Source organism: Equus asinus, chromosome X (assembly GCF_041296235.1).
Source record: "Equus asinus isolate D_3611 breed Donkey chromosome X, EquAss-T2T_v2, whole genome shotgun sequence".
NCBI classification, from domain to species: domain Eukaryota; kingdom Metazoa; phylum Chordata; class Mammalia; order Perissodactyla; family Equidae; genus Equus; species Equus asinus.
This window is the reverse complement of record NC_091820.1, coordinates 137,456,746-137,475,740: the sequence shown is the minus strand read 5'-3', so window position 1 is coordinate 137,475,740 and position 18,995 is coordinate 137,456,746. Positions and strand designations below refer to the sequence as shown.

At 37.9% G+C, this 18,995-nt stretch overlaps 1 protein-coding gene across 2 annotated transcripts in view; it reads left to right on the top strand.

Moving 5' to 3' along the window:
• Positions 1–18,995, top strand: part of GABRA3 (gamma-aminobutyric acid type A receptor subunit alpha3) — a 208,790-nt gene that overhangs the window by 157,993 nt on the left and 31,802 nt on the right. For both annotated transcript variants that reach the window (XM_070502259.1, XM_070502258.1), the window contains exon 6: positions 10,281–10,363. In XM_070502259.1, coding sequence (XP_070358360.1) covers positions 10,281–10,363 — 83 coding nt within the window. The remainder of the gene's footprint in view (positions 1–10,280; positions 10,364–18,995) is intronic.

Sequence of the window (18,995 nt, the reverse complement as noted above, 5' to 3'; positions counted from 1 at the left end):
CGTGTAGATAGCAAATTCTCCCAGCACCTTTATTGAAAAAGCTATCCTTTCTCTACTGAATTAGCTAATTAGCTTGGTACCTTGGTCAAAAATCAACTGACTATACATGTGAAAGTTTATTTCTGGACTTTCTATTCTTTTCCTTTCGTCTATATTGTCTATCTTTAGACCAAACCCACACTGTATTTATTAGTGTAACTTTATGGTATGTTTTGTCATTGGGAAGTGAAAACACTCATGATATTTTTTTCTTTTGAAAGATGTTTTGACCATTCTAGATCATTTGTATTCCCATATAACTTTTATGATTAGCTTGTCATCTTTACAAAAAGAGAAGCTTCTGAGATTTTGATAAGGAGTTTATTGACTTTGTAGATCAATTTGGAGAGAATCTTAACAATATTAGGACTTCTAGTTTATGAACATGTAATGTCTGAACATGTCATTTGCAATTAAAGACAGTTTTTTTCTTGCTTTCTATTCTTTATGTCTTTAAGTTATTTTGCTTGCCTAAATTTTAAACAGTTTTATTGAGATATGATTCACATGCCATATAATTCACCCTTTTCAAATACACAATTAAATAGTTTTTAGTATATTCACAGATTTGTGCAGCCATCAACAATATCTAATTTCAGATCATTTTAGTTGCTCTAAAAAAGAAACTGCATACTCATTATCAGTCACTCCCCACTGCTGTCCTTTCTGCACTCTTTAAAATCTCCAGGACAGTGTTGAATAAGAGAGAGCAGACATCCTTGTCTTCTTCATGATCGTAGGGGGAAATAGTCTTTCATCATTAAGTGTGATGCTAAATGTAGATTTTTCATAAATGCCCTTTATCAGTTGAGAAAGTTCCCTTCTATTCCTAGTTTTTTGAGAGCTTTGGATCATGAATGGGTGTTGGATTTCATCTCCCTGCTTTTGCCCTTGCCCTCCTTCAATTTATTCTTCACACAGCTGTCAGAATAATCCTAAAATGTTGCTCAGATCAAGACACCATTCTACTCAAAATTAAGCAAGACCTCCACATTTCACTTAGAGTAAAAGCCAAAATATCCTAGGAAGCCTCACACTATCTGGTCCCTTCCCCATAGTTTTCTCTTTGAACTAATCTATTAATCTTCCCCGTTGGTCTCTCCACTACAGTCACAGTGGCCTAGTTGCTATTCCTTGAACACACTGGGCACACTTCTACCTCAGGGCCTTTGCATTTGCTACTCCCGCTTCTTTGAACATTCTTTCTCCAGGTGTCCGCAAAGCTCACTCTCATTTCCTTCACGTCATTGCTCAATGTCACCTGCTCAGTAAGGTATTCCTTGAAGACCCTTTTGAAAATTGCAATCCCTCCCCAATGTTTTCTACTTACATCTTATTATTCTTCCTGAGGCATACTACCTTTTAATATACTATATGTTACTTATCTTGTTTATTTTTTGTCTTTATTTAAATGTAAGCTCTAAAATGGCAACAATCTTGATATGTTACATTGCTTAGAATGATACCTGGCACATAGTAGGTGATCAACATTTGTTGAACACCAATGAGCGAGGAAACTTTTAGTCAGCTCTGTCCCAGACTTGTTGGGTGATTTTGTCAATTTCCTTCCCTTCTGTTTTATCATATGTAAAATATATGAGGGGATAAAAATGGATTTCTGTAAGGCTCTTCCAGCTCTGAAATTCTAGGAAAGAGGTTATATGCCCATTGAAGAGGATAGGTTGAGATATTATATTGTTAAGAAATCATGTTAAGATGCTATTTTTCCTGGAACCCTGGGACTACCTGAACCCTGGCTTGCCCAGCCTACACCTCCTCTCTGCAAGGTCCCCATAGAAATACATGTGTTTAGGAATGAAAATTCATTCATTCATTCATTCAGTAGATATATATTGAACATCTACAATGTGCTGGGTACTGTGCTAGGCTCCTGGCACACATCAAAGAGAAAACAAGACAAAAATTCATAACCTTGTCGTAAGGAGAGAAAAAATTTGATAATAGAAAAAATAAATTGTATGGCACGTTATATGTTAGGTGCTCTGGGAAGAGCAAAAGCATGGTAAGTCTTCCTAACCATAGTGTGGATAGGACACTGAGTGGAGGTCAGGGTGGGCCTCGTTTAGAAGATAATAATTAAGCAGAGATTCGAAAGAGATACAAGAGCATAGTGAGTGCAAAGGCCATGATGTAAGAAAGCCTGCCGAGTTGAAAGAGCAGCAAGAAAGCCAAAGCAGGCTGAGCAAGAGAGAGCACAGTAGGAGATAGGCCACAGAGGAACAGAAGACAAGATCATGCAAGACCCTGTAAACCGTGACGAGGACTTTGGCGCTTTCTCTGGATAAGATGAGGAAACACTAGAAGGCCGTTGTGTAGAGAACAGACTCCAAGGGCAAAGGGTGAAGACAGAGAGACCAGTTAGGGCGCCATGGCAGTAAGAAAACTAACTTGTTGCTGTGGTGAAAGGAAAACCAACTGTGGAGCAGCAAAGGGTAGGGTGACATGGGAGCAAGGGTGCTACAAAGCCCAGCGAAATGAGAGCAATAACTGAGAGGGGTGTGTGTGTGTGCGTGTGCACGTGCACACAGGGCTGAAAAGGGCCTCCCTCCCATCTGCATTCCCATCTTTATCTCTCACCCCAGAAGAAGGGGATTTCCTGGATCGCCTCTTCCTTCCTATCTGGTGTTTGCATAGGAATCAAAGCAGGCCAAACCCCGGACTGGGACTGAAGTCCTATGATCTGAATGTCACATTTTGAGCGGGTCTCTGATCTTTTTTGAAAAGCCCACTAAAGACTATCTGCTGTACTGTGGAAATTATTCATCCTGCATAACTGAAACTTAGTACCCTTTCACTAATACCTCCCCAGTGCCCCAACCCAGCACCTGGCAAACACGAGTCTACTCTCTGCTTCTGTGAGTTTGACTATTTTAGATTTCAAATGGCAGGACTTCCTTCTTTTTAAGGCCGAATAATATTCCATTGTATGTATATACATTTTCACTTTTATTGAAGTAACATTGGTTTATAACATTATATAGATTTCAGGTGTACATCGTTATATTTTGACTTCTGTATAGACTGCATCATGTCCACCACCAAAAGTCTAGTTGCCATCTGTCACCATACAAATGTCCTCCTTTACCTCTTTCACCCTCCCCCTCTCCCTTTCCTCTCTGGTAACCACCAGTCTGTTCTCTGTATCTATGTGTTTATTGTTGTTTTGTAATCTTACACATATAAGTGAAATCATATGGTATTTATATTTCTCTGACTTATTTCACTTAGCATAATTCCCTCAAAGTCCATCCATGTTGTGGCCAAAGGCACAAATTTGTCTTTTTTATGGCTGAGTACTATTCCATTGTATATATATACACCATATCTTCTTTATCCATTCATCAGTTGGTGGGCACTTGGATTGCTTCCACATCTTGGTTATTGTGAATAATGCTGGGATAGACATACGGATGCATAAATCTCTTTGAATTGTTGATTTTATGTTCTTTGGATAAATACCCAGTAGTGGGATAGCTGGAGTGTATGGTATTTCTATTTTTAATTTTTTGAGAAATCTACATATTGTTTTCCATAGTGGATCCACCAGTTTGCATTCCCACCAGCAGTGTATGAGGGTTCTCTTTTCTCTAAATCCTCTCCAACATTTATTATTTTCTGTCATGTTAATTATAGCCATTCTGATGGATGTAAGGTGAAATCTCGTTGCAGTTTTTATTTGCATTTCCCTAATAATTAGTGATGTTGAACATCGTTTTGTGTGCCTGTTGGCCATCTGTATATCTTCTTTGGTAATATGTCTGTTCATATCCTCTGCCCATTTTTTGATTGGGTTGTTCATTTTTTTGTTGTTGAGTTATATGAGTTCTTTATATATTTCGGATTTTAACCCCTTCTGGATATATGGTTTGCAAACATCTTCTCCCAATTGGTAGATTGTCTTTTCATTTTGTTGTTGGTTTCCTTTGCTGTGCAGAAGCTTTTCAGTTTGATGTAGTCCCATTTGTTTTTTCTTTTGTTTCTCTTGCCTGAGGATACATATCCAAAAAGATATTGCTAAGGCCAAAATCAAAGAGCATACTGCCCATGTTTGCTTCTAGGAGTCATATGGTTTCAGGTCTTACATGCAAGTTTTTAATCCATTTTGAGTTAGTTTTTGTGTAGGGTGTAAGATAGTTGTCTACTGTCATTCTTTTGCATGTGGCCATCCAGTTTTCCAAGCACCATTCATTGAAGAGACTTTCCTTTCTCCATTGTATGTTCTTGGCTCTTTTGTCAAAAATTAGCTGTCCATAAATATGTGGGCTTATTTCTTGGCTCTCAATTCTGTTCCATTGATCTGTGCATCTGTTTTTTTGCCAGTACCATGCTGTTTTGATTACTGTAACTTTTCAGTATACTTTGAAATCATGGAGTGTGACATCTCCAATTTTGTTCTTTTTTCTCTGGATTTCTTTGGCTATTTGGGGTCTTTTGTTGTTCCACATAAATTTTAGGATTTTTTGTTCTATTTCTATGAAAAAGTGTCATTGGGATCTTCATAAGGATCACATTGAATCTGTAGATGGCTTTAGGCAATATAGACATTTTAACTATGTTAATTCTTCCAGTACATGAGCACAGAATATCTTTCCATTTCTTTGTGTCTTCTTCAATTTCTTTCAACAATGTCTTGTGGTTTTCAGTGTACAGGTCTTTCACCTCCTTGGGTAAATTTATTCCTAGGTATTTTGTTCTTTCTGTTGCAATTGTAAATGAGATTGTATTCTTTTTTTTTTTCTGAGGAAGATTAGCCCTGAGCTAACTGCTACCAGTCCTCCTCTTTTCTCTGAGGAAGACTGGCTGTGAGCTAACGTCCATGCCCATCTTCCTCCACTTTATATGTGGGACGCCTACCACAGCATGGCATGCCAAGCAGTGCCATGTCCACACTGGGATCCAAACTGGAGAACCCTGGGATGCCAAGAGGCAGAACATGTGAACTTAACCACTGCACCAACGGGCCAGCCCCTGGGATTGTATTCTTGATTTCTTTCTGCTCGTTCGTTGTTAACAATAGAAATGCAACTGATTTTTATATGTTGATTATGTACTTTGAAACTTTACTGTATTTGTTAATTATTTCCTTTAGTTTTTTGGTGGATTCTTTAGAGTTCTCACTATATAAAATCATGTCATCTGCAAATAGTGACAGTTTTACTTCTTTATTCCCAATTTGGATATCTTTCATTTCGTTTTCTTGCCTAATTGCTCTGGCTAGGAATTCTAATACTATGTTGAATAAGAGTGGCAAGGGTGGGCATCCTTGTCTTGTTCCTGTTCTTAGGGGAATAGCTTTCAGTTTTTCATCATTGAGTATGATGTTGGCTATGGGTTTGTCATATATGGCCTTTATTATGTTGAGATACTTTCCTTCTATACCCATTTTATTGAGAGTTTTTATCATAAATGGATGCTGAATCTTGTTAAATGCTTTCTCTGCATCTATTGAGATAATCTGATTTTTATTCCTTATTTTGTTAATGTGGTGTATTTCGATTATGTTGAACCATCCTTGTATCCTGGAATAAATCTCACTTGATTGTAGTATGAGCCTTTCCATGTATTGTTGTATTCCATTTGCTAGTATTTTGTTGAGCATTTTTGCATCTATGTTCATCAGCAGTATTAGCTGTAATTTTCATTTTTGTGTTGCCCTTGTCTGGTTTTGGTATCAGGGTAATGTTGACCTTGTAAAATGAGTTAGGAAGCATCCCCTCTGATTTTTTGAAAGAGTTTGTGAAGGACAGGTATTAAATCTTTGAATGTTTGGTAGAATTCACCAGAGAAGCTGTCTGGTCCTGGAATTTTGTTTTTTGGGAGGTTTTTGATTACTGTTTCAATCTCCTTACTAGTGATTGGTCTATTCAGATTCTCTATTTTTTCTTGATTCAGTTTTGGAAGGATGTATGATTCTAAGAATTTATCTATTTCCCTTGGTTATCCAATTTGTTGGCGTATAGCTTTTCATGGTATTCTCTTATAATCCTTTGTATTTCTGTGCTATCCATTGTAATTTCTCCTCTTTTATTTCTGATTTTATTTATTTGAGCCTTCTATCTTTTTGTCTTAGTGAGTTTAGCTAAAGGTTTGTCAATTTTGATTATGTTTTCAAAGAACCAGCTCTTGAGTTCATTGATCTTTTCTATTGTCTTTTTAGTCTCTATTACATTTATTTCCACTCTGACTTTTCTTATTTCCTTCCTTCTACTGACTTTAGGCTTTGTGTGTTCTTCTTTTTTCTAGTTCCTTTAGGTGTACTGTTAGATTGTTTATTTGAGATTTTGTTTCTTGACACAGACCTATATTGCTATAAACTTCCCTCTTAGTCAGAGGCAAGAGTCACATGCACACCTCTCTTGCTGCCCACCAGGTTCTCTGAGACTGCGGGTGACTCACTCAGCTGCCATGGCCAGGGGTCCAGGAGCCTGGGTACCACCTCTTCTCTTCCCCCATTTGGCCTCCTCTATGTGCTCCCATCTACCCACCTTTGTATGTACTGATGTGTGGCTCTCTCTGGCATTCTGCTGTGTTGGGCAATGTAGCCTTTGTTGGGTTATGGATGTTTTACTTGCTGTAGATTGAAGGGGAGAGACAAAGGGATCCTCTTTACACCACCATGATGATCTGTATATACATTTTCTTATGAATTCATCTATCGATGGATGCAGGTTGCTTCCATGCCTTGGCTATTGTGAATAGGGCTGCAGTGAACATGGTAGTGCAGATCTCTCTCTGAGATCAAGATTTCAATTTCTTTGGACATATATGCCCAGAAGTGCGATTGCTGCATCCTATGGTAGTTCTTTTTTAATTTTTTGAAGAACCTCCATACTGTTTTCCATAGAGGCTGCACCAATTTACATTCAAACCAACAGTGCACAAGGGTTCCCTTTTCTCTACATCCTCACCAACACTTGTTATCTTTTGTTTTTTTTTTTTGATAATAGCCATCCTAACAGGTGTGAGGTGACACCTCATTGTGGTTTCAATCTGCATTTCCCTGTTTATTAGTGATGTTGAGCATCTTTTCATATACTTGTGGCCATTTGAATGTCTCCTTTGGAGTAATGTGTATTCAGGTCCTTTACCAATTAACAATACTGTATTGTATACTTAAAATTTTGTTAAGTGGATAGATTTTATGTTTAGTGCTCTTGTCACACAATATAATAAGAAGAAGAATAAAAAGAGGGTGAGAGAAAACATTTGGAGGGTATGAATATGTTTATGGCATAGATTGTAATGATGAGTATATTAGCCTGAGTACAGTCAGGGTGCTTTCTGCTGCAGGAAAAGCTTGAAGGGGTCTTTAAAGTTGTAGCAAGGTGGAAAGAAGGCAAGAAAGGCAGACAGTATGACACAGGAGATCAAAGAGCATTAGGATATGTTTAAGAACCAATGAAAAGAGTACAGGATAATTTCGCTTGTGAAGTACTCTGCCCCCACCAACATCTGCTTCCTCCTCTCTGCTCTGTGCTTAGGTGAGATGGGCAAGAAGTTGATGGGAAGGAAGACAGGAAAGTTATTATGAATCAGTTCTGCTCCTAATCAGAAATCAGTACCTTTTGTGTCTTGCTTTGATAATCCATTTGTTGTGGTCTTATTTGCCATGTCCCCAGGACTGCTGGGTAGACATAAAGTAATTTCCCCTTGGCATTACTCATAAGAAGCAATATCTTGTAAATACTAATATAAATGGAGAGAAGAAACACAATTTTATTTATTAAGCCCTCATGGAATTCTTTAAGTATCCGACACAAGGAACAGTTACTTAGTGAATTACATTTCTCTTGTGTCAGATTCTTTGAGTCTTGAATTCCTCTTTCTGCCTTAAGAATAAAGCATAGATTGGTGGTGTATTGCAGGCTGACTTGAGAATTGAGCTTTTGTCCAAAAATCATGGGAAATTTTGTAAATATCCAAGGGATTAGTTAGAACTGCAAGAACACCTGACCTCTAGTTCCAGCCTCTTACTATTTAAATGGGGAAACTGCAAATAAGAGATGGGTAATTATTTGCTGAAGGGCATATACTTGGTGTCCACCTTCCAGCCTAGGGTTCTTGCTAATACACACCTGAGTATGTTTGCATTAGTCAGTGTGCTTTGAGCAATATCTAGTATTACTGCTCTGATCATTTGTGAGGCATAACATATTCATCAGGTTTAACAATTAGCCAGGATGGGAGATGCCGGCCAGTTGGCCACCTAGAACTCCAAGAGGATGGCAGGGATTGAATCCAATATAACCAGAGGTATACAGGTTAGCTAGAAATAGTTCATCAGAGCTAGGCTCCAAAGAACACTGAATTTTTGCTGTGTGGGTTCCATTTCTACATAGGAGGCTATTATCTAGGCCAAGGACAGCTGAGGCTCAAAAAACTCAAAATAAATAGAAGCAGTAATCTTAGAATAGATTATTTAGACAGACTAATGCAGGGTAATGAGTATGTGGGCATGGCAAATAATAACCCCATCCAGATTTCCATTGAGGAATCCACACACAGTCTCTCCTATATGCTGTCCCTGTGAAGACAGCATGAGCTCTTCAGACTTGACCTCTGAGGTTACTGATGTCCTCAACTACCTTTGTATTTTCTTTTTGTTTTTGGCTGGGAAAGATTTGCCCTGAGCTAACAGCTATTGCCAATCTTCCTATCTCTTGTTTTTTTCTTTTTTTCCCTCCCCAAAGCCCCAGTACATAGTTGTATATTCTACTTGTAAGTCCTTCTAGTTCTTCCATATGAGTCGCCACCACAGCATGGCTACTGACAGATGAGTGGTGTGGTTCTGCACCTGGGAACTGAACCTGGACCGCCAAAGTGGAGCATGCCAAACTTTAAACAATAGGCCATCAGGGCTGGCTCTGTATTTTTATTTTCTGGCCAGCTGCCGTGTGTGGGCGTATATGAGTGTATATGTGTGGATGTGTTCTCCAAGAGCCATCTCCTTCAAAGCTATAGCAGATGCTGTGAGCAGCAGAACCGTCTTTTGTGCTTGTTCATTATCAGGGTAAAAATTTTCTTTCTATAAATCTCTCCTCTCCAGTGCAATCTTTAAATTGGTTAACTCACATGATAGCCTGCTGAGGAGAATTATTTCAGAAATAATTAAACTGCTATTAAGAGTGAATGAGTCAGATGAACAGACATTTCTCAAAAGGAGATATAAATATGGCCAATAGACACATGAAAAGATGTTCATCATCGCTAATCATCAGGGAAATGCAAATCAAAACTACACTAAGATATCACCTTACACCCGTTAGATTGGCAAAAACATCCAAAACCAAGAGCGACAAATGTTGGAGAGGTTGTGGAGAAAAAGGAACCCTCATACACTGTTGGTGGGAATGCAAACTGGTACAGCCACTATAGAAAACAGTATGGAGATTTCGCAAAAAGTTAAAAATAGAAATACCCTATGACCCAGCCATCCCATTACTGGGTATCTATCCTAAGAACCTGAAATCAGAAATCCCAAGAGTCCCTTGCACCCCTTTGTTCATCGCAGCATTATTTACAATAGCCAAGATGTGGAACCAACCTACATGCCCAGAAACTGATGATTGGATAAAGAAGATATGGTATATATACACAATGGAATACTACTCAGCCATAAAAAAAGACAAAATTGGCCCATTCGCAGAAACGTGGATGGACCTCGAGGGTATTATGTTAAGCAAAATAAGCCAGTCAGAGAAAGACGAACTCTATATGACTCCACTCATAGGTGGAAGTTAGTGTATTGACAAGGAGATCTGATCGGTGGTTACCAGGGAAAAGGGGGGGTGGGGGAGGGCACAAAGGGGGAATAGGTGTACCCACAACATGACTAACAATAATGTACAACTGAAATCTCACAAGGTTGTAATCTATCATAACATCAATAAAAAAAAAAAAGAGTGAATGAGTCAGGACCTGGGGTTTTTAGGCTTCAGTGGGAGGGTGGCTAAGGGAGCTCAGCTAGGTCAGATAAGTTACATTTGATTTTCTAAAGGTGGTAAGATGGGATTTAGATCTGATCTAAAAATCTGAACACTGAATGCTGCTTTGAGAGCCTATCTAGTTCATGTAATTCATTCCTTGTGTTCCTATGAACCTAGACAAACGAAATCACACTGTACTTAGGAGCATGCCATTGCTGGTGAATGGGAACTCAGTTCCATGTTTAACAGGATTCACTTTAGCTTAATTTCATTTTCTGTTCTCCTTTCTTTTAGGTTAACAATTCATGCTGAGTGCCCCATGCATTTGGAAGATTTTCCTATGGATGTGCATGCCTGCCCACTGAAGTTTGGAAGCTGTATGTATTTTCTCACTTTTCTGCTTGCCTGGTCTTCTTCTAAAAGAAACTGAATATTTCCTATTCTGTCCTCTAGTAGTTTCTAAAGCCATTTCTAAAGCCAAGGCATTTAATCCAGGCTGCTATGGGAGTGGGGAAGGGAGTGGGGTTGAGTAGTACTAACTGATCAGGAGCAGGAGACAGCCTTTCATAGAGTTTTCTTTCTAGACAGCAAACCTTATTTTACCATTTCAGACTCATTTCTCTGTCATTAGACTGAAACATTAACATCTGTTTCCTAAATTGTCCAGAAGACAGAGCAGGAGAGAGCTGATATTCAGCAGCAGCTTCCTAAGGACAAAATCCCTCAAATAGAATGTGTTTATATTTTTGAAATGCCTATTCCACCTGCATCCTCATATACTTCCATCCAATTCTCTACAGTAAATGGTGGACAAGAAGAGACTCTGGAGATTTTCTCATTTTTAGAGAGTATTGCCTTTTCCAGTAGCTGTAAATCTGACAAAATGAGTAGATACATAGCCCATTTTCAAATGAATTAGAAAAATCAAAATAGAACAGAATTTGGGTGAGTTTCTGACTCTAAGAATTTCAGAGTAAATTTCCTATAGGGAGGTATCAGAGCAATATCTCAAGGTCTGTGGCAATCATCCCTAAATTAGATTTAGCTCTGTATTTTGAAGTAGAAAGTGCATTTAAAAAGACACAAATAGGGGCCAGCCTAGTGGCATAGTGGTTAAGTTTGCATGCTCTGCTTCAGTGGCCCAGGGGTTTGCAGGTTTGGATCACGGGTGTGGACCTAGCACCACTCATCAAGCCACGTTGTGGTGGCATCTCACATAAAATAGAGGAAGTTTGGCACAGATGTTAGCTCAGTGATAATATTCCTCAAGTAAAAAGTGGAAGATTGGCAACAGATGTTTGCTCAAGGCCAATCTTCTTCACAAAAGAAAAGACACAAATAACTACATGTTATGTATTTTTTCAATCATTACCAAATAATTACAGATTGTCTCTTATGTGACAGGCTGTATTCTAGGAGCTTGGAATGCATCCATAAATAAAACAAAGACCTTGCACTTATGGAATTGATATTATAGAGGAGAGAGTGATGGTGAAAGATAAAAGAAACAATGGATTAAAAAGTAAAGTATAAAGTATGTTATAAAGTGAGAAGCACCATGGGAATACATAAAAGTACCGCAGAATAAGGGGGGTCAGTCACGTCTACGTGGAGGATAGGTGTTGCCACTGAAATTTAAAATAGGGTGATCAGCATAGGCCTCTTTGAAAAAGTGACATTTGAGCAGAAATTTTAAGGACATACAAGGGTTAACAGTGCAGATATCTGACAAAATCATGCTCCGGGTAGAGGGAACAGGAAGGGACAAGATCCTGAGTGAGAAAAGTGTCTGACTTGTTCAAGGAACATCAAAGTGGCCAGTATGACTAGACAGAGGGAGTGAGGGGGAAAGCACTGCGAGAGGATGAGATCAAAGAGGGAGCCAGGTAATCTAGAGTCTTGTAGGACATTAAAGGGCTTTGAATTTTATTCTGAGGGAAAATGGGGAGTGATTCCAGTTTGGGAACAGAATAATTACATTATCTTACATCTTAAAAGAATCATTATGGACACTCTTTTAAAACTGTAAGTATGGGAAGGATAGAAGCAGGGAGTCCAGTTGAGAGGGTATTGCTCTATTTCAGATGAGAGATGATAACGGTTCCGATCAGAGTGATGTTGGTAAAAGTGGTGAGAAGTAGCTTGATTCTGGATGTATTGTGAAGGGTGATCCAAAAGGATCTTGCAATAAATTACATGTATAATATTAGAAAAAGAACTCAAGGGTGACTTGTAGATTTTTGTCCTACTGGATTTACTATCAAATTAGATGGCTATTCCTTTCACTCCCGGTAGGACAGAGTTGTTTGTGGGTGAAAAGTGCTCCCCTCATGAAAAATTAGAAAACCTAGAACTGTAGAAGCAACAAGGATTGTAGAGACTGAAATTCTGGAGAAAGGGTTACCTCTCTTGGACGAATTTGTCACCTGCAGCTTCTTCATTCCTGGTGGAACTTGTCAATTCTGGCCTTGAATTGCAGCTTGGGATTTAAGTTCTGCCCCAGGTGTAGGGCTGCCACTGGAGGATAGAAAAAAAGCAATAGTTTTGATGGTCACATAGAGATCAAGTGATAAAAGTAGAGATCTAGAAGGTTTCAAACACTTAACTGATACCCCTTTCAAGACAGTTGCTGAATTTTGAATTTGCACAAATCATAAGTCTAAAAGTTAATATGAAAACCTTTCAAAAGTAGAGCTGGCTTTCCTTCAGTCTCCCAATGCTATCAAAAAGAAGACATGCCAGGCTATCTGTTTAAAACCCTAGAGAAGCTATGTTCTAGTTACAAGGGAACAGCAGAGACAGACCAGGTTTAACCAAAACTACAACCCAGCTCAGTCCCTTATGGCATTAAGGTGATAATTCTCCCACACTATCTGCCTAGCAAAGAAAAGAATAAAGTTTCTCTGGTGGAAGTTAACATCGTCTGAAAACTCTACAGTTTTATTACATGATGTCTGGTATTCAATAAAAAATCATTAGGCATACCAATAGGCAGGACCATATGACCTAAAACTAAGATTTAAAAACAAAAAAAAAACAGAATGTGGAAACAGATCTACAGGTGATCCAGATAACAGAGTTTGTAGATAAAGACTTTCAAAAACATTGGTTAATATGTTCAACAAAAAAAGAAGTAAAGGTGAATAAAATATATAAAAGGTAGGGAATTTCAACAGAAAATTGGAATCTATAAAGAAGGACAAATTGGAAATTACTTAAGGGAACGTACATATCCAAAATTCAGAATTCACTGAATGCATTTAACAAGCAGAAGATAGGATTAGAGAACGTGAAAATAGGTAAATAGAAAATAGGAAACCTGAAGTATAGAGAAACAAAAATACAGAAAAGAGTAAGAAACATGTGTGACACAGTAAAATAAATTGTATTGTGTAATTTTGCAGAAGAAAAACAGGAAGAAAAAGGAGCAAAAGCAATAATTAAGTAGCTACAGGCCAATCACTTTTAAAACTGATGAGCCTTATCAATGCAAAGATTCAAGAAGTTGGTAAACACTAAGCAGGATAAATACAAAGAAAAACAACACTGATTCTAAAGTTTATATAGAAATATAAAATTGCCAAAAATAGCTAACACAATCTTGAAGAAGAATAATATAGCTGGAGAACTTACAATCAAATCAATTCCAATACCAGATATCAAGACCTACTTTAAAGTTTTAAAGCTATAGGTTTATTTTAAAGCTATAGGTATTACTGTTGCAAAGATAGACATAACAGAAAGTCTAAAAACAGAGAGAGAGAAAGGGAGAGAGAGATCTTGACTTTTATCTCTCATCATACTCAAAAATAAATTCCAGATGGGTTACAGATATAAATGTCAAAGGGTGAAAGGTAAAACAATTACGCTTTTACAAGAAAACATAAGAGAATACATTCGTGATCGTGGAAGAGGTAGGGATTACTTAAATAGAACATAGACTACTGCTTAGCCACAACGGTAAAACAGGATGACTTGGAATATATTAAAAATTAAGAAATTCTCTTTATTAAAAGACAATGGTGAAATGGCAAGCCACAGGGAGGGAGAAAATATTTGTATTGGATGTACATGACAAATGACTCAACTCCGTAATTATTAAGATCCCCATACAAATCTCTAAGGAGTAGTTAGAAACTTAAATAGAAACAAAGGCCAAAGTGTTGAACAGGCACTTTATAAAACAGGGTTTCCTGATCACACACACAGACATATAAAGTGATCAATTACTTCAGCTTTGCAAAATATAGAAGAGATAACATTTCTTAGCTCATTCAATCAGGTCAGTGTTAGTCTGATACCAAAACCAAAGATGAAAAGAAAAGAAAACCACAGGCAAATATTCCTTATGAATATAGATGCAAAAATCTTCAAGAAAATACTAGCAACCTGAATTAAGCAACTTATAAAAGGAAAAATACACTATCTTTAAGTGGGATTTACCCCAGAAATATAAAGTTGACCTTAACATCCAAAAATCAATGTAATACATCATATTAATAGACTAAGGAACAAAAATCACATGATCATCTCAATAGATGCAGAAACACATACATATACCCCATGCTAGAAATCCAAAATTTGTCCTGATTTGCCAGTAACTAGAGGTTATAACTTGTTCCGTCACTTTGGATAATTTAAGGTCCTGAGAAGTGTAAGTATTTGTTTTAGTCATAAACCTATACAATGTCTGTTTCCATTTGGTTTCGTATGTATACAAACCCTAGGCTATAGTTGTTAGGTTCATCAGAACCCTTGGATTTATACTGAATATGCCCAAACCAAACTGACTATTTTTTCTCTAAAACCTTCTTTTACGTTCCCTGTCCTGGTTTAGATCCTGTATTCTGGTTGTTATTTACCTCTTCAACCTCATCTCATATCTCTCCCTCCTTTGCTTTGGCCTTCTGCCAGTTCCTAGAACACTGCAGGATCTTTCCCACTTAGAAGGCTTTCCACTTGGTGTTTTATTTGACCTGAAATATTCTCCATCAAGCTCTGGCTCTTTCTCATTTTTCATGTTTCAGCTTAAAAGCCACTCCCTCAAAGAGATCTTCTCTGATTACTGTACCTAATGAAACCCCTCCCCACCTCATAAACTCTATTTTTTTCATAGCATTTATCACCATCTGATATTATTTTATTGTTTACTTATTTATTGTCTGTCCTTTTCCACTAGACTATAAGCTCAATGAAGGGATGAGATCTCAAATGTCTTAAGACCTCTGTACCTTAACTACCTAATATAATGTCTTAATATTAGTTGAATGAGTAACTGACTCAATCAATCAAGCAATGAGTCTCTGACACTATGAGTTCAGAGGGAATGTTTTCTCATCGGTACTATTGTAGCAAGATTGTTTTTAACTTCCCATTTTCCTGGGGCCTGACACATACCACGGCTTGAGTAACAGCAGGAAGCATTTAGCAAAGCAGCTAAAGGCAAGGAGATGCTTGTGGCATCATAGCCCATATAATATATGTGACAGGGCCATTGTGCAAGTGCAGTAGTTCTAATCGCCTGGTAGATATCCTTTCTACAGTATCGCCCTCACCAACTCCTCCATGAAAATAGAATGATTGGAACTGAGGAGTAGGACACTCTGGGAGGGAAGCTGAGGGGTTAAAGGAATCCAAGGGGTGTGGAGGAAGGAGAGAATGAGGCAAAGGCCTAAAGGGGAAGAGTTCTGTTCTCCACTGGATGAATGAATTCCATCATTATCCACGTACTTACAAAAGCTACAATCTCAGAGTCATCTAGAATCCTTCCTTTAACTTCTTCCTTTCCTTTCTTAGCCATCATGAAAACCACCAGTTATAAAATGTTCTACCTCTAAAATTTATTTTCAGTCCACTGTCTACTACCATACATTAAAGCCTAAGGCTCACTCACACCAGATACTGTAACGGCCTTTTAAGTGCTGTCTTGGCTTCAGTTTCACTCTTCCCAGCCGGTCATCTATACTGCAGCTACTACAATCCTTCCAAAGCATACATCTGGTCATGTCAGCTCTCTACTTAGGCACATCCACAACAACTTATAACCTATGAACTAAACCCCTTATTTCTTAGTTTGGGTAATTAGGGTTTTTATATTACCTCAGCTTCTCTCTAGCCTGTAAGTCCAGGGATATCATTAATTGCTTTAACACTCCATGCTCTTGCATGTTTTTTGCCTTTGCTGTGTTGTTCTTTGCTAGGAATGTCCTTCTTTTACCTACTAAAGTGGCCTCAACTTGTGAGTACCGTCAACTTTATGAGTCCTCTAACACTCCACCCTGGGCAGAAGCAACAGTGCCCCGCTCTGGTTTCACTTAACATGTATTTTTGTTCCACTGGTGTGCATACTTTTCACGTTCAGGCTTGTACTATAACTATTGTGCACCCTCGGTCTGCTCCAGTAGATTGTCGGCACCCTGATGGCAGTTACTGTGCTTTATTAAGCTTTGTTTACCAGTACAGGGTAAGGCTGTGAGAAGACAATCAAGTAGTTTTCAATTCGTTTTTCAAATTTATTTCTCCATCTTCCTTCTCTTCCTTTATTAGTTTATGCCTTTCCTGCTTTGACTTCCATCATATGAGAATATTTTTTCCTCCATAAATCTCTCTTTTCCCATAAATTATTGTCAAAGAAATGAAACCATTGCTTTTTGCATAAAGCAAGTTGCCACTCTGGGCCCAGTGAAGTGTCTAAGGTACTGGTAGCTGCACAACTTGTTGTCACATTTGTGCTAGAACATGCTAGGAATTTAGGGCTAATATTCAAGATTGCATGCTCAAGGTCCTCAGCTTAAGTTAAGAGATCCAGCAAGAAATTCCTTTTTTCTTAGAGGTGGAAACTCTTCCATCCCAAACCCTTTCACGAGCAGACATGTTCTAGTTTTTACATTGTCAAACTCTTGGGTGTACTGAGAACATTGCATTGTCCTTTAAACAGAGGGAGTGACAACCACCTGAACAGCAAAGATAATAAGACATATACACGTGACTCTCTGCTTAAGAGTAGTGGTTTGCAGATGTGCTTTGTTTGATCCATACAGTTTACAACTTTTTAAATTATTTGCCAAGATTCGAAATTTAGGAGCTGTCATATAAAATTTCAAATTTGTTTATTTTTTATGAAATCAGAAGATCTGACAGCATTGGGTTCAAATTCCCACCTGGCCACAATCAGCTGGGGCGGAGTAGAGGCTGCCCCTTGTAGAGGGGCACAGCTTGCCCATTCCTCCAAGTCTCCATCACTTTCTGCTCTCTTCCTGAAAACAGGGTCCAGTGTCAGTTGCCACTGATCAACTCACTTGCACTTTTGTTTTACATATTGTCAAATTAAGAGCTCCCAGTAGAGTCAAGAAGAAAGTGACATAGTTCTTGTACCCATAGCTATCAAAATTTTTAAAACTAAAGGACAGACTGAGAGGACTGTGTTTCAAAAAAGATGGGAGAGTTTGCAGTTCCGTATAGAGATGAAGAATATTTCTACATCTTTACTATGCATACAAAGTATGCCTTTGTTGAAAAATAAAACTTCAGATATCAACATTATGCAATCCATTATAAAGAAATGTAATTGATATATAAAAAGGATGTACAATGAAAATCTTAGTTAACTTCAAAAAACAAACTGAAAGTTCAACAGATTTTGTGTTTGAAGGCCTACACTAAGTGTTGCTGGGAAATGTAGTTATGCGTTAAGCAACAAAACTTCCCAGGTATGAAAATATTCTATAAATGCCAAATTTATTAAAATGTCTATTAATTGCAGCAGAAATTATATATTGAACTACAAGTATTTTTCAGTGTGTTGCAGAAATGGCTGAGACTATATATAGGGCATAGTATGTGGAAAAGTTAGATTTCTTGTGGCATTTTCTTTTGTAGCTCTGGAGAGCACAGATACAGAAAATACCATAGAGTTATGCATATCTTTTCATGATTTCAATGAGAATTTTGATGTGAATGAAGACCTTTTTGGCATATTGACCATTCCAAGCAAATCAGGAAATGGTTTACTTAGGTATACTGAAAAAAGTCCTAAGAAGATCACAGTTTACATGTAAGTAAGTGTTAATGTCAGACTGTTACGAAATGTATATCCAACATGGCAATGTTTTGTAGGGACACAGAATTTATGTTTGTTCTTTGGTAGATATACTAGGAAGTATTCGCTTTGTGGCAAAAGGATTAAATAGAGCACATAATGGACACGGTAGCTGCCACCATGAGCTGGAGACCCCACCACTGACTTGAACAACAGACAGCTCAAACCTTGGATGAAATGGGTGAACAGTATGCTGGTCAGCTTCCCTTTGTGAGCCTAGGTGCCTGAGTGAGGGCAAGGTGCTCACTCCAGATATAAAACCCACTGTGCAAAGAGTCGATCCATGTCTGGAAAGAAAACAACTCTCTTCCTTTAAGACACTAAAATGAAGTAACCTTACTCCTCATTCCCTCACCACTTCCCTTACCCACAACCCGTGTTAAAACTAATCTGTACTAAATTCTGTTCATTCTAATTCCAAACACAAGACCTAACATTAACACCCTTGTGCAGAAGAAAAGGTGGCAGGTTTCTGGTTTGCAAATCAAAGTGGCAGAAGGAAATTCTAATCATTAATTATTGCCATTTTTAATTTTAATTTTTTTAATTTAAAATATTCCCAATATGATTTTTTAAAATCTTATCTCATATGCTCACCCCATCAATTAAAGAAAATTTTATTACATTTCTGGCAGTTTATTTTTTTTACAGCTAGCCTGATTTACTCATTTAAGATATCTCTCTAGCTCTTGTAGGCATTTGAATTTGTAACATTTGCACTAGATAATATTGTAGCCATTCTTCCCTTGCCCCTATTGTCTACCCTCCAAGAGGAGGAAAAGCTTGACCATTTATTGGACATCTAGAAGACTGTGAGTCATTGAAGGAAGAGAGCACTTTGGGTTCATTTCTGTATATCCAGCGTAAACCATAGTATTTAGTCAATGAGTGTTTATTAGATGGATGGATAA